The sequence below is a fragment of the Heloderma suspectum genome, chromosome 2 (genome assembly GCF_057233095.1).
Source record: "Heloderma suspectum isolate Gila_16-S chromosome 2, 16-S_ref, whole genome shotgun sequence".
Classification (NCBI taxonomy): domain Eukaryota; kingdom Metazoa; phylum Chordata; class Lepidosauria; order Squamata; family Helodermatidae; genus Heloderma; species Heloderma suspectum.
In genome coordinates, this window is record NC_139459.1 from 183,803,420 (window position 1) to 183,819,147 (window position 15,728).

Consider the following 15,728-nt stretch of genomic DNA (forward strand, 5'->3'; position numbering starts at 1 on the left):
CTGTCACAGGGGAAGGCTGTCACAAGCTTTAGTGCAAAGTTTAAGCCCCGCAAGCTGATAACCCTGGCACTAGAAAGTCTTTCCAGGGTGCTCCCATATAGAAGATACATTTGGCCCTATGGGAAGGCTGGGGATTTGGACTTACGCTGCAAAATTGATGATGTCACATTTGGGATGTTCTCATGACTAGTTTTGGAGAGGGATGCCCTCCCCCTCCTTCCTTGCATAAGAATCCTAAGAAACCCTATTCTTTCTTTGGTTAACAGATGAATGTGGAGCATCTGACTGAGAAAATGAAGACCACCGTGAAGAGAGGGCTAGTATTGAGGTACGTGACTATAATTAACAATCAGAAATAGAAGAGGATTGGATGCTTATAAATGTTTTCCATTCTTTAGAAGTGTGAAGAAAGCATGTAAGAAGGACGGAAGCAGTTCTGCTTCTCTTTTAACCACATACACTTTCCATTCTGAGTCAAGCTCTAAAACAACCTTGTTCTGCAACTTTTCAGCATGATGCAGCTTGAACGGGAGAAATCTAGCTGCGGCACATGCCTATTCAATAGCACCTCTGCACCACCAAACATGCCTTTTCTTTTTCTCTCCTCCCCTCCTTTAAAATACTGGAGCAGTTTTGCAACCTTTAAAAAAACATTTATGAAATGTGTGTGTGTGGCAAGGTGAAAGGTGGATGTATAAACGAATACATGTGCATGTACTGCTTTACAATTGTCTTTTTAAAAAGCAGCAGACAGCGCACCTGACTTCTGAGGGAAGAGGCAAGAGACTAGAGGCTAATTTTTGCATTTGACCAATGTCTGTTTATGACATAAGTTGTAGATGGAAGAACTGCTCTGATTGCTCTTTAAACGCTACATCTATCTTGTACCTGAAATGGGAAGCTGCTCCTTCTCATTGCAAAAGTACTTTGAGAATTGTCACTGGAGCCTCAGCTCTTTGGTGTTATCATATTAAGCTAGATCTCAAACTTGAAGATACCACAGGCAGTTGGAAAGAAAGGACACTAGGATTCTAGAAGGCTGATGCCACCATGGTACTTTGCAATAATTTAAGTAGAAGTTGCCAACATTTTGTATCTCGGTGTATATCTTGTTATTCCTAATGCTGAAATTTGGAGCTTAAAACGTGTATGTAAAAAATTAAGCTTTCATTCTTCCAAGCCTAGACAAAGTTCCTGGCTGCAAATCTCTCCTCCTTCCCCAATCTGAGGCCATTTCAAGTGTCCAGAAGAAGGGATACTCCCCCTCACTCCCCAGTAGTAAGTGGCAAGATACACGTTGGCAATGTTAGCCTAGAATTGCTCAACAGACCTTAGCTATGGATAATCAAAGTATTTTTATGTAAAAAGCAAGATGCTATCACCAGACCCTTATGGATTGGTTGTACGAGACACAGAACGTGCTTGTCTCATTCCAGAGTATAAAAAATAGACTGGCCAGTTAAGTCAGGGCTTTCTCTGCAGCAATACGGAATATGAGATGCAGTTTATAGATGATTTTAATTTTGTGGAAGGCAAAACTAACTGTACCGAAGGAGGCCCCTCCAGACTTGAAACTGGCCTTGGGTCCAGAATCATTGTTCTGCCAGCGGAAGGATACCACTGACGGAATGGGACTTCCTCATCCTCCCCCACTCGAATCCCCCCACGAGCCCTCCAAATCTCTTCCAGAGGGTCCCTCCAAATCAAGTTGGGAGACTAGATTTGCACTCGGGTCTCCCAATAACTACCAGGTGGTCATTGACTCTCAAGTTATAGAAGAAAAACCAGGCTATCAGGCCCAGTATCAGCACTCATCATGGTCGGGCAAATGCCAAGGCCTATAGGTGCCTGGGATGACACTGACCTGGGTAGGTGGGCATGCTGCAAAATCAAAGCTGCAACTGCCCGCTATCTTCTCCCCAGAATGCCTCTGGGCCTTGATGTATAGGGAGCCAGAGGCATACTGAAAAATGGAACCACTGCCCATTGTCTCCTGGTAAGCTTAGCAGGGGGAGGGGGCACTAGAGTGGTCCAAGGCCACTCTACAAATAGGCCACAGAACAAGAAAAAGGTTTAGTCAGTTAAGCTGTAGGGCCCACCAGCCAATATGACTATATGATATTCCTTCCTAGCTCCAAATATGGCAGCCAGTTAGACCATATGTAAGACTTGTCCACAGAGGAAATGTTCTTAGCAGTGTATTATAACAACCCATCTTTTCTTTACTGCAGACCTTATTTACTAGTGTGCTAAACCCAATTCTTAATTACTGGTGACCCCATCTCCCTGCCTTATTCATGCTAGATATTTTTCTTTATTTCCAGGAATGAGAAATGCAATGAAAACTATACCACTGATTTCATATACAACTTGTATTCTGAAGAAGGGAAAGGCATCTTCGACACCAGAAAGAATGTTTTGGGACACATGCAGCAGGTATGTCTGGTGCTTGAGCACCTGGGTATTCTGCTGGTGCCCAGGCAGTATTAATAATAATGTTGATAGTTCCATCCACAAGGAGAAGAAGTTGAGCTCTCACACAAGACAGGCAGGTAGACTAGATAGAAAATCATCAAAGGATTGGTCCATCCCAGGGGGCCCCTGTTGGACCCGTGCTGTTCTACATATTGTTCAAATGGAAGATCTGGTATCATTGTATGGGCATCTTGGTGGGCATGAAAACACTGTCCCTATTCAGAGGTAATGGGCAACCATAGTTCTCTGCTATATGATTAAACTCCAGGCTTGCTTCCTCCGTTTCCTCCACCCCCCGCATCTCCTTTTTAGCATACCAGAGGTGGAGACCAGAAGCATCTGCTTTTATGTGTGCTATTTTTTTTTTAGGTTAAGATTTTATTGAACATTTTTGGATGGTATACATAGTCAAATAATCCCCATCCCATCCATTTATCTCCCCATGATGATTTTTTTAATATTATATTAATTATATACACACACACACACACACACATATACATACATACATACACACATACATATAAAATATATTATCTCCAAAGGAAAGGAAATGTGTGTATATATATATTTTTATACATATATATATATATACACATACATACATACATACATACATACATCTCTCTCTCTCTCTCTCTCATACTAAACACTCCTAAGCAATAGCTAAAATTCACATAACTGGCATTCCTCTCTGGTGTAGTTAAACAAACCCACAGTTCCCCATGATGTCCAGACTTGGGGAACTGTGACTTGTTTAGTTTAAACTATGGTTAGCGAGAACAAGCCAAGAACGACTGGTGGTTTCAGATCCTGGCTTGTTCTCGCCTCTACTGTGTTTGGCAAACTGCCATTTTTTGACTTCAGGCTCCAGCTCATCTGCAAGTATAGTCATAACTGCACTGTCTTATAGGTCTTTTGGGGTAAGGATTACATGGGTCTCCCATCTGACTGGACCCAGACTTGGGTCAGCAAGGTTGTGGCATTACGTGCTTCAGACCATGCTGCACAAATATTTTGTGTCAGCCAGCTCAAGTCTGGGCTGCCGCTGGATTTGCCTCAAATTTGGAGAGACTGGACAACCTGATGCGGTCTGCTTAAGCCTCTGCCAAAGAAGCACGGCTTTTGGAACTCTGCCAAACAAGTTTTTTTCATAAATACAAGATGGTTCCAGACAGAGCTTTTATTGTGCAATTGCACTGTCTCATTTACAGAATCTTATGGGTGGTGGTGGGGGTATTGTAGTCTTTCGTTTGTAACCCTCCCATGCTTTCCCACCGCTTCTGTCTTCTTTCTTTTCCACAAAAAATCTGTAACAGTTGTAGCAATATCTGTGGTTCTTGTATGAACTTATGGAGTCATCAACAGATAGTAGCTGAATCAAAATCTGTTGGCCTTGACAGTACTCTCCGTCATTTATTTTTTAAAAAATTGATGTAATCGCTTGGCTTTTAATCAGTTAACTGATTCCTTAACTAAATAAAACCTCAATGAAGGGACGTTTTTGAGAATCAAGAGGGGAACCATTTCTTCTGAGAACTTTAAAGGGCACAAAAAAGCAGCAACCTTGTTAGAAGCTATATTTCATATCCATGTTTTTCTCATCACGTTTAAGAATATGGAATATTGCTAATACAGTGACACCCTTGACTTCACAGAATAAACAAGTTCAAGACCCATTACTATTTTTAAATGTTCTCATTTAATACTTGTTGACATTGGGTTTGATCTAGAGTTGCCCCTCCATGAACAGAACGGCTTTTCTCCATTGGTGGAAGAAACTGGGATCCAATGGAGCTCCCCAGTGGAGGAAGGGGGCAAGATGGTGATTTTTGCGGACTCCTTGTTCCCCTGTGCAACCTCAACCACTGTTCTGGAGGGTCCCCCAACTTTCCAGAGCAGATTTTTCAGGGTGTAGGAAAGCTGTAGGGGGTAGAGGAAATCACTGCAAATCTCTGCCTTGCCACTTTCCTCCAGTGGAATCATGCACTTCGCAGAGTTTTGCTCCCCACAACTCCATATAGAGTCCAATGGATATAACTCAGCACTTTTGCCGTCAGGTGTTGGTAGCTCTTCTTGTTACTTCACCATGCAGGATGAAATATAGCAAGTCTACTAGTTTTGAATGAAATCGGGAAGAACTAAAAAAGCATTTCTTTCTCATTCAGGGAAAAAACAGTGCATCTACTCAGCTTCGATAGCAGTGGGGTCCTTGCAGAGTCCTGGTGTCTATACTTGTTGTCAATCCCACTGATTTAATTGGGACACACATTTTAATCAGTGATTTATTGTAACTGTAATCGATCTCAACAGCATCACTGTAATTAATCCTCCCTTTGGAGGATTCCAAACACCGAGCTGCCCACAAATCACGTTCCCACAACTATGATTCTGAAAGGAGAATCAAACTCACTCTCCCTTTTCTCTTTGCAGGGCGGATCACCAACTCCATTCGACAGAAACTTTGGAACGAAAATGGGTGCCAAAGCAGTGGCATGGATGTCTGGCAAGATCAAAGAGTGTTCCAGGCATGGTATGTGGGTTCCAGTTGATAACCCATTACACGATTGGGTATAACAGGTCATCAGGGCTGCTGGGGTGATGGTGTGTGGAATTTTTTAAAAAAGGGAACCCAGTAGAGTCTCTTTCTCTCTTGCGTTGTGCCATTAATGGCAATAATACCCTGCAAAGCTGCATAGAGTGCTCATTATGTCCAAGCTTGTAAGGGATGCTTATTGCATTGCTGTGTGATAATAAAAACTTTCAGAGTGTGTATAGTGTTCTGGTCACCCTTTCTCAAAAAGGGTGCTGCAGAGCTAGAAAAAAGCAAGCTGGTGCCCTCCAGATGTGTTGGTCTACAACTCCCATCATCCCCAGCCTGCATGGATAGAAACAGACTGATCCATCCATCCTTAAATTGCTTTGGTGACATGAGATTGCATTGTTGAAATAAGCTGTCCATGGGGCTGCCTTTGAGGCGTTTTTGGAAAGTATCACTGGTCCAGAATGTAGCTGCCAGGAGACTGACTGAATTTGTCTGTAGGGAGCAGCCAATGCCAGTACTAAAATGTCTGCTTGGTTTCTGGATCCAAGTGAAAGTGCTGGATTTAACCTTTAAAGCCTTACGCTAGGGGTGAGCAAGACACAGGCTGCGGGCTGCCTGCAGCCCCGCTCACCTCTTTTGCAGCCACTACTGTCTCCTCACCTAAATTTATATATGCTCCCCTCTTGATCTTACCCAGACCTTCCAGGCTTCTTATAAACTAACATTCTTGTAGGGCGCAATCCAGTGGGGATAGTCGGCCTCCTCCAAACTGGGAGGCGGCCCACTATCCAATGCAGGGCAGGTGCAGTGTGGAGCGGAACTTGGCTGCCCTATGTTTGCGGCCAGACGGCTGATTTTGGCTGTCTAGCCGGGGTGGCTCATGGGGAGGGCGGATGGCGCGTAGCAAGTGTCATACTGGCGCTTCCGCCACCTTCTCCCCACCCCCAGGAACACCCCCCTTTTCCCCACTCTGCACGGCTCTTCCAAGTGCAGAGCTAGGGACAAACCACACCGCCTACGAGGCGTAGGGGGTTTTCTGGGAACCAACCTCAGAGCACTGGCTCCGGGGTCAGTTCCCGTAAGACGAAAAATTCTGAGGTGGTCTAGTCACTGTCTAGAGGCCATAGGATGGCACCCTTAAGTGGTTTAATAAAACAATTAAAATAGCAAAAGCATCACATTGGTGACCAGCAGGAAATCACACAACTATCCAAATGCTTTTAAAAATAAGTGGTTTTGACCATATGCCAGAAAGCCAGCAGTGATGGAGCCTCGCAAACCCGTCTAGAGAGAAAGTTCTAAAGGGTGGGTGCCACCCTCTGAAAAAGCCCTGCTGCTTTGTAGCCACCAGTCAGGGCTCTGATTGAGTACAGCATGTGGAACAGAGTCTCATATGATGATCTAAGTGCTTAGGCGGATGGATGAAGGCTCTCCAGGTGGGATCCTGGTCCCAGACTGTTTAAAGGTAGGAAGCAGCCTCCTGACTCTTGCTTGGAAAACTGGCAGTGATTAATGTATACCCCTCATTTCAAAATAACCTTTCCAAGGCAGTTTACACTGTATAAGCAATAAAAACCTTAAGTTCCAGTGTTTCAGTCAGTGGACTTGGTGAGCGTTTTGCACTGTTTCTTTTTCAGGTCGTATCTTTGCCAACACCGTTGATTCAGCTTGCCTTCTGGGCATGCGCAGACGGTCCCTTGTATTCCAACCTCTCGCTGAACTTAAAGATCAGACAGATTTCGAGTAAGTTTCTCCTCTGTCTTCTCTGTGGGTGCAGTCAGCAAGTAAGGAAGGTCTTAAATGTAGAGTTAGGTAACTTGCAGTCCATTAAGAATCTCACTTTAAAAAAAGTTTCTAGGCCTCATGTTGAAACATGTTTATGTTGTGATTGAAAAAGATGCTTTAATTCCAAAATGTCATAATGTGATTATTACAGTAAATACCTATGGGATACGTCAGTAAGTTCTTCCAATCTATTTTGTAAATACAGGCATGGTCAAAGATACCAGTAGGAAGTGGCTATCTTAAACAACTGGAAGTGTGGGGAGCAGATGCTGGAAGCCTCTCCCCCATAGGACACAAGTGGTTTTAAGAAGGGATTAGGAAGAAGCCTGTAAAGGCAAGAGGTTGTGGGACTCCACCTGGGATGAAAAGGCAGCATATACATTAACAGTGCAATCCTGCACATATCTTCCCAGAAGTAACTCACATTGGGTTTAATGGGGCTTAGTCTCAGGTAAGTGGGCGTGGGATTGCATTCTAAATCTAAAGTGCCTGTTGTGGTGGTGCTTATCTCATCTCTTTCCAACAGGCACCGCCTTCCCAAGTGTCAGTGGTGGCTGAAGCTTCGTCCCATCTTGAAGGTCCTTGCCAAGTACAAGATTGAACTGGATACCTCGGAGACAGCCCACTTGGAGCATATCACTCGCAAGAGAGTATCTGGCGAAGGGGCTCTGTGAACAGCTTAGCAAGCCAGCTCCGGCTCTCCCTTGAATCGTGACACTTGAGACGGTTAAAATAAATTCTAAACCTTCAGATTCCTTCAATTCCAGTTTAGCATGCAGCTGTCCATCTAGTGCTGTTGTGTAATCATTGGGGCTGCATGCTTGCCACAAACACAGAAGGAAGCAAGAGACAATACGCCATGACATAGTGCCATACTTCATTATACGAATATGTGTGAGTTGAGAAGGAAGGTCGATTTTTACTAATATCTCGCTCGTCCTTTAGATAGCTCAGGGCAGCTTACATGGGGTTCCCAATGGTCTTTCATCCAGGCACTGGCCAGGTCCACTCCTCCTGCTTTTGCTTTACCAGTGCTATAAGATTAGGTGCCCCTAGGCCATATGCTGAGCTTCTGCAGGGTTGTCTGGGATAGGGGATTTCAAAAGGATTTAAATTCATCATGTTGAAATTTGAAATAGGCCGAATGAATTTGCTATTAGGACCTCCTCCATTTGAACATAAAATGGCAACTACCCCAGCATACACTCTTGGGATGAATTTACAATTGTGCTTTCATAATTCAAACTCTGCCAAGTGCTTGAAATAAAACAGGAACTATTTGACTAGAGGTTGTCATGTGGAGCCCCTCTCTTAATATCTTGGGGGGGGGGGTTCCCTGTAGCATGCACAGACACAATGTAGAGATGGACTGCAGGTTTGATGGAACTCAACCAGCCAATTGCTGCCTGCATTCAACTTGGTTGTATGCAAACTGTTACATTCACCAAATGGAATGGCGCTGCTGTGCCTCTGCAAACACACACCTCCCTCCCTACCTGGAGCAATCTCCACCTGGTTGAATTTAAAGCAGATGCTGCTCCCCTGTTTGAAAAATCACTTACACCCTTTGTTTCACACATCACATAACCAAAGAAGCAAACCCAGGTTTGCCATCGAATTTACACACACCAGGAAGCTGCAGCAAGTACAAGTGTATCTGTATGATGCATGGGTTTGCATTGCAAACATCTGGTTGCATACATGTACATTTTTATATGCTTCTTACACATAAAAGGGCTGGGGGTCCATAGTGCTACAGGACCATTCTTTTAACTTCTTAACTGATGGCCCAGCTAGCTACAACATCCCTCAAAGGATGAAGAATCCTTTAAACTCCTGTTCTCATTTTGTAAATGGGAATAACAGTGATGCATCTGTGATTGCTCATCTGGTGGGCGAATACATTGGCCAGTATTATTTGGGGAATTTGGTCCCTGCTCTGCAAGCAGCAGCCTCCCAAAGCAGCTGCCATTAAACTAAAATGTATACACAATAAAATAACAGTAATCAATCCTACAAAACAGGAGCTGCAGAGAACGATTACAAGTACATAAATAAATTAAAAATCCATTGAAGGCAATAAAAAGGTTTTCACTTCATGGCAAAAAGAGTCAACAGCAGGCAAACCTCCCTGGAGAGCCAGGGTGCCACAATGAGAAGGCCCCCTCATGGGTCACAATCTGCCTGGTGGGAGGACCAGCAGAAGGGCCTGAGGCAGATCCTACTAACCAGGAAGTAACCTCCTTGGGTAGCTGGGGCTTTTTTGTAGTATTATTTTATATCCCACCCTTTTTCCTCTTGCATGGACCCCAAGATCACTGACATGGCCCTCCTCCTCTCCATTTTATCCTCACAACAACCCTGTGAGGTAGGTTAGACTGAGAGTCAGTGACTAGCCCAACGTTACCCAATAAGCTTCGTGACCAACTGGGGATGAGAACTTGGGTCTCCCAAGTCTCAGTCCAACATTTTAACCACTACACCACACTGCCTCTTGTTGAATGAGTGTTTCCTCATCTTTCCTCTCCATCTACTCCTGTTATAATCTTTCTGTTTTGGTCACAGGTGCACTCATAACCTCCAGTCATTAAATAGCATGTATCATCAGGCTTCCATATAGGATGGAGTCACCTGCAAATATCCTCCTCCCCACACCACAGCAAACAAAACACAAGCTCAAGCGCCATAGCTTGAACACTTGTAAGCCAGGGTGGGCAACTTGTTAGGCCAAAACATCTGGAGGGCTACTATTCTCATCATCCCTCACCACTGTCTATGCTGACTAGGGCTGGTGGGAATTGTTGGCCAAAAGATCTGGAGGGCCACAAGTTACCCACCCCTGCTTTAAAGTTAAAGTTATGTCTTTTATGCTGCAGTGCTTTGTTGTTCAGTCGTTAAGTCGTGTCCGACTCTTCATGACCCCATGGACCATAGCACGCCAGGCCTTCCTGTCCTGCGCTCTCTCCCGGAGTGTGCACAAGTCCATATTCATTGCATCAGTGATGCTATCTAGCCATCTCATCCTCTGCCGTCCCCTTCTCCTTTTGCCTTCAATCTTTCCCAGCATCAGGGTCTTTTCCCGGGAGTTTTCTCTTCGCATTAGGTGGCCAAAATATTTGAGCTCCAGCTTCAGTATCTGTCCTTCCAATGAGCAGTCAGGGTTGATTTCCTTTAGGATGGACTGATTTGACCTCCTTGCAGTCCAGGGGACTCATAACAGTCTTCTCCAGCACCACAGTTCGAAAGCATCAGTTCTTCGGCGCTCAGCCTTCCTTATAATCCAGCTCTCACAGCCATACATTGCTACCGGGAAAACCATAGCTTTGATTATACGAACCTTTGTCGGCAAGGTGATGTCTCTGCTTCTTACTGTGCTGTCTAGGTTTGCCATAGCTTTCCTCCCAAGGAGCAAGCGTCTTTTAATTTCATGGCTACAGTCACCGTCTGCAGTGATCTTGGAGCCCAAAATCTGTCACTGCTTCCATTTCTTCCCCTTCTATATGCCAGGAAGTGATGGGGCCAGATGCCATGATTTTAGGTTTTTTAAATGTTGAGTTTCAAACCAGCTTTTGCACTCTCCTCTTTCACCCTCAACAAGAGGCTCTTTAGATCCTCTTCGTTTTCTGCCATTAGGGTGGTATCGTCTGCGTATCTGAGGTTGTTGATAATTCTCCCGGCAATCTTAATTCCGACCTGTGATTCATCCAGCCCGGCGTTTCTCATGATGTACTCTGCATATAAGTTAAATAAGCAGGGCGACAATAAACAGCTTTGTTGTACTCCTTTCCCAATTTTGGACCAATTGGTTGTTCCATGTCCGGTTCTTACTGTTGCTTCTTGACCCTTGTACAGGTTTCTCAGGAGACAGGTAAGGTGGTCTGGTACTCCCATCTCTTTAAGAATTTGCCACAGTTTGTTGTGATCCACACAATCAAAGGCTTTAGCGTAGTCAATGACTATTCATTGACTATGCTGCAGTGCTAGGCTAGGTTTATATAAGCGCTCTGGTCAAGGTCTCAGCCACTTTCTCCAAAGCTGCCATATGGAGAAATGACTTTTTAAAGAAGTCACCGTGAACAGCAACAGAGGTTCGCTCAGAGTTCTTCCTGTACACATGCCAACTGCTCTGCGTGAGCCCCAGCTTTGGCAGATGGGAACAAGCCACGGAAATGCATCAGTGGTGGAGGAGGGGGACTCTGCCAACCGTTCTGTTGCTATTCAAACTGGGACGGGAGAAAGGGGTTCCAGATCGCTTTCTCTGGAACTTTCCTCACGTGGGAGTGAATCAGCAGGCAGCAGAACTAATTCAGTCATTCAGCTAAAAAAGATGGCCCTGTGAGAAGTTAGTTACTGAGTGGCTCTTTCAGATCAACATGCTCCAATAACTTGAGAGGCTACCTAAAAAAGACTGTGAATAAAGGAGAAAGGTTCATCAAGAAAATGACTGATGAACCAGTGAGGGGAAGGCAAAAGCAACATTTATCCTGGTGGATGTTTGTGGACCTGTCTGCTCTACCTCTATTTTAGGGGTATACAAGATAGCAATCCTAAAGGAAATCAACCCTGAGTGCTCATTGGAAGGACAGATAATGAAGCTGAAGCTCCAATATTTTGGCCACCTAATGCGAAGAGAAAACTCCCTGGAAAAGACCCTGATGCTGGGAAAGACTGAAGGCAAAAGGAGAAGGGGACGGCAGAGGATGAGATGGCTAGATAGCATCACGGATGCAATGAATATGAACTTGAGCACGCTCCGGGAGAGAGCGCAGGACAGGAAGGCCTGGCGTGCTATGGTCCATGGGGTCACGAAGAGTCGGACACGACCGAACGACTGAACAACAACAACAACAACAACAACAACAACAAAGATAGCAATCCACACTCTAGACGGTGCTAGGGGCCCTTGAACCCAGCTGCTTTGCCTAACCAGAAAGGAGCACGTCACATTCCATGCTTCCCCTCTGACAAAATCCACTCCACATCAGGAGAAGAAGAAAAATCAACATTAGCTGCCGTACTTACTCCATTTTGTGAACACCAGAACAAGGACTTTCAGACCAGGGGAGTCTGGGGTGGAGAATCTGACAACTGTATACTGGAGAGATTTCAGGAGGAAACAGGAGGTTATCAACATGAACCCCCCAAAGTAATAACTGTGTTATATATTTTGGAGTCAGCATGGAGCTTTCACAGTGAAAAAAAATACATAGTATAAATGCTGTCCGGTACACCACAAGTTTAATCAACAAACTTTTAATATCCCACATTGGCTCACTGAATGAACCTTCCTCCATAACAACATCAAAATCTTGGGAAAGGGTATTCAGAGCTTACAGCATTTTTTTCCTCACAAGGTGTGGCTTTCTGAAAGCCCAGCATGTGCTCAGGCAGGCCCAACCCTAGAGGAGAGACGAGATTGCAGAGTAGGGGGTGAGGGAAGCCGCATTGCACCGAGTTATCCTTATATGGAAGACATGAGTTGCGGGATTCTACAGTATAGAGCAATGCTGCAGAGTTGTTTGTGCAGGGCAGAAATAAACACATCTCCATAAAAGCTTATGGCAGGGGTGGGCAGAACATAGATCTGCAGATGTTTTGGACTTTAACTCCCAGCATTCCTGACCATTGGCCATGCTGGCAGGGGCTTCTGGAAGCTGAAGTTCAAAACATCTGGAGAGTTACCTTCTGTCCACTCTTAGCTTATGGCTCTCTTTACATTAAATAGCCTCAGAACACAGATCCATGGGACACTGGTTATTTCACCAATAGATGAGGGCAATTACTCCCATATAGCCTTAATTCTCAAGGCAACCCTACTGGATGAATCCACTGCTCAGGGCTCCCCTACAGCACCTTTTCTCATTTCCACCCCCTTCTTTCCCCTCCCCCTCCCCACCACCAATACAGAAATAGTGATACCAAGAGAATCCCAGAAGCACTGCCCATTCTCAGAAATCATATTCCCACTTCTGAGCCCTGAGTGGGTAGAGCGGAGCTAGGCAATATTACCTGGGCTATCCTGGACTTTCAAGGATGCTGGCCCTTTATTCTTATCTTATTGGCCCTCATCAAGGAAGCGCTATCCTTTCGGAATGAAATATGCCTATAATTTTAAAATCGGAAAAAAAAAATCAGCTATCAAGAGTTTTAAGGAACGTTCGGAATTGGGGGATTTAGCAAACCACTCAGGACTGGCATGAGGGAGATCTGAGCTGTTAAGAACCTGCAGTAAATGCAGGCTTCCATTCCATAGGGAGTGAAACTTTACTGTTGCTTTGATACTAAGTGCCAGGAAGGGGGCAGGGGGACACCTTGCAACTTTCACAGGCATTTTCAACTCACATTGCGTACTGTAAGTGTGAAAATACCACCACCTCTACACACGTGCACACTGCTTTGAAAATTAAGCTGGGGGTGGGGTGGAATCAGTCCAGTATTCGGAAACTACATGATGGGGGTACAAATCAGGAATTGGCTGAACATGCTATAAACCACTGTTGCTAGGCTCCGCATGTGGAGCCCAACACCACTCTTGAGCTGCAAGATAGGTTCAAGAATACACTTACTAAGCGTTAAAGCCATTAATAAAATGCACAGATACACAGTGTGGACAGGAAACTAACTTCCTTATCACTACACAAGATACAGAATCGATACATGTACTCGGACCTGTCTCGCTACTAGCTGTTTTTTTAAAGGAGATAAAAGGGAAAAAAATCACTGTGACCTACACGTCTCCAGACAGCAATACTGACTGGTTTCCTTTCTATGGCTTTGCTGGGCTCCTCTCCTTGTAGATAAAGGCTGGATCTATACATGAAGCAGAATGCAACGGGAACATGATGTACCTGTTCAGAAAGGGCTGCTTAAGAACTTCTCTCCCCATGATGCTTCATTTTCTATTTGTAGGGAGATTGTTCCTCCCCCAACCATTCACAAATCATTCTCCACTTGGTCTGAAGTGACACAGTCCGCCACCAGCCCGGGAATCTACCACTTTATTCTGTGGCACGTGCAGACCTGGCCAAAGTAACAACAAACGTGACCCACTCCGTTTGAGAGAATTCTTCTCCTCCTGCTACTTTGGCACCTCTCTTTGGGCGAACAGCAAGGAGCGAGATGAAGGAGGTGGTGCAACAGAGAAGGTCCCTCTGATCCCTAGAGGAGTGGATTAGCTCAACAGGCTTGTTTGTTCGAATCCATCAAATCCATTGTTCAAGCCACTGTAAACCCCTGAAAGGAACTGCTTACCTCCCAGTAGAAAATGAAATGGCAGGACAGGCCTAGTGACTCAAGAGCGTAAGGCTAGAAGGAGGAACGTTGGATCTCTAAAATGCTTTGCTACGGGTAATGAGACTAAATCAGCTGTTGCCATCTCCCCCACCTGCTCAGCAGCTCCAAAAGATAGTTCCACCTTCCCTTTCTGTGAAAGCCTCTGAGAGCAGAAATTGGATCTTGGGTTCCAGAGAAGATCTGTTGCAGGAGGTGGACCCCAGGGCTGTTTCTTGAAGCCTCCCAGCCATCATGGGCCATAGAAGAGATCTTCCAACCTCTACCACTGAAGAAAGCAACGCCACTGCAGCAGAGGGAGAATCTAAGGAAACAACTGGCTAATGCCAGAGCAAGGAGGGACCCATTTGCCTGGGAGGTTGCAGACAGACCTGCAAAAATTGATTTCATAGCGCTACTACAGTCAGTGCGAAGCGCCAGGGAAGGATCTGCACAGGAATCAGCCCATCTGCACTACTAACAGAATCCTACAAAGCATTAGCTGTCACTTGAGCAACACATACTCTTTCAGAGCCTCTGGCAAAGGCAGATCCTTCACCGCATCTGGCAGGAACTGCACTCCCAGGCTGCGGCGCACAGCATAGCGGGACAGCGTCTTTAAGGTGCCAGGGGCAGAGCACAGCGTGGTCAGCTTCCCGCAAAGCTGCTGATCCCGCAGGACCTCGCGAGGCATGGCGCCGTTCTTCCGCAATTCAAAGTGTCCGACGGCTCTGCGGAGCAGATCGAAGCAGGCGTCTTCCCTCTCGGTGCCGAGTCCTCTGACCAGCAGGGCAACCAGCCTTGATATTGGGGTCTGTCCTTTCAGGTTGACCACCCGGACCTCAGCCCCATATTCCAGAAGGATGCTCACGCTTTCTAGGTTCCCCTTCATCGCTGCCCAGCTCAGGGGGGTGTCGTTGTTGTAATCCAGAGCATTGACAAAGGCCCCGCTTTCCAAGAGCGTTCGGACACATTCAGCATTGTTCTTAAAGGCGGCCCAGTGCAGGGGAGTGTCCTTGTTACCATCCAGCGCATTTGGGTTTGCCCCATATTCCAAGAGGATCTCCACGCAGGTCTCATCCTTTTCTGCAGCATAATGAAGCGCTGTTCGGTTGTACCCGTCAAGGGCGTTGACCTGCAGAAACAGAGAAGGGGCTCTTCAGTGTTAGCAGTTTAAGAGGATCGGCCAAAGAAAACTGACCTGAAAGCTCCGCTGAAGAGGCAGTCACTGGATGGTGGAATCCTTCCATCTCAAGCCTCTATCTGAACTCAGGGCAAAGCCCTTGTCAAGTGAATGGGATTAGGAGAATGAGGATCACGGAATAATTTGCTCTGGAGCAGATCTCAACAATCCTTAAAGAGATCATGCTGCTGTCTTGCCTCCATGTTCAGAAGCCGCATCCCACTAGTGGGGGCAAACAACAGGGGATGCCTGTCTCTGTCTTGCTTTGGCCTGTCAGCTTCCTAGGAGCAAGTGATTAGCCACTGTTAAAGTCAAAATGGTAGAGCAGATGAATCCTTGTTAACATCCAGCATAGGCCACTCTTATGTTCTCTGGGCCTCTCGTCTCCATAAGAGGACAACAAATTGTGTGATTTGACAGTACCTTAAGAGGCTAAAACTTTGGTATTTAATAATTTCATTTTAGGGCTTT

The 15,728-nt window shown here is 45.5% G+C and overlaps 2 protein-coding genes across 16 annotated transcripts in view; one reads left to right on the top strand and one right to left on the bottom strand.

The window, feature by feature from the left end:
• The window catches only part of PFKM (phosphofructokinase, muscle), a 57,585-nt gene extending 48,062 nt beyond the window's left edge, over positions 1–9,523 (top strand). For all 5 annotated transcript variants that reach the window (XM_084836644.1, XM_084836646.1, XM_084836643.1 and 2 more), the window contains 5 exons: positions 267–328; positions 2,325–2,436; positions 4,909–5,008; positions 6,658–6,763; positions 7,332–9,523. In XM_084836644.1, the coding sequence (XP_084692770.1) occupies positions 267–328; positions 2,325–2,436; positions 4,909–5,008; positions 6,658–6,763; positions 7,332–7,479 (528 nt within the window). In that variant the 3' untranslated portion in view covers positions 7,480–9,523. The remainder of the gene's footprint in view (positions 1–266; positions 329–2,324; positions 2,437–4,908; positions 5,009–6,657; positions 6,764–7,331) is intronic.
• Positions 9,524–12,027: 2,504 nt separating this feature from the next.
• Positions 12,028–15,728, bottom strand: part of ASB8 (ankyrin repeat and SOCS box containing 8) — a 30,302-nt gene continuing 26,601 nt past the window's right edge. For 9 of the 11 annotated variants that reach the window (XM_084836662.1, XM_084836661.1, XM_084836659.1 and 6 more), the window contains one exon: positions 12,029–15,209. In XM_084836662.1, the coding sequence (XP_084692788.1) occupies positions 14,580–15,209 (630 nt within the window). In that variant the 3' untranslated portion in view covers positions 12,029–14,579. Of the gene's footprint in view, positions 15,210–15,728 lie in introns of all 11 variants that reach the window. The other 2 variants (XR_014788090.1, XR_014788089.1) reach the window with 2 other exon arrangements.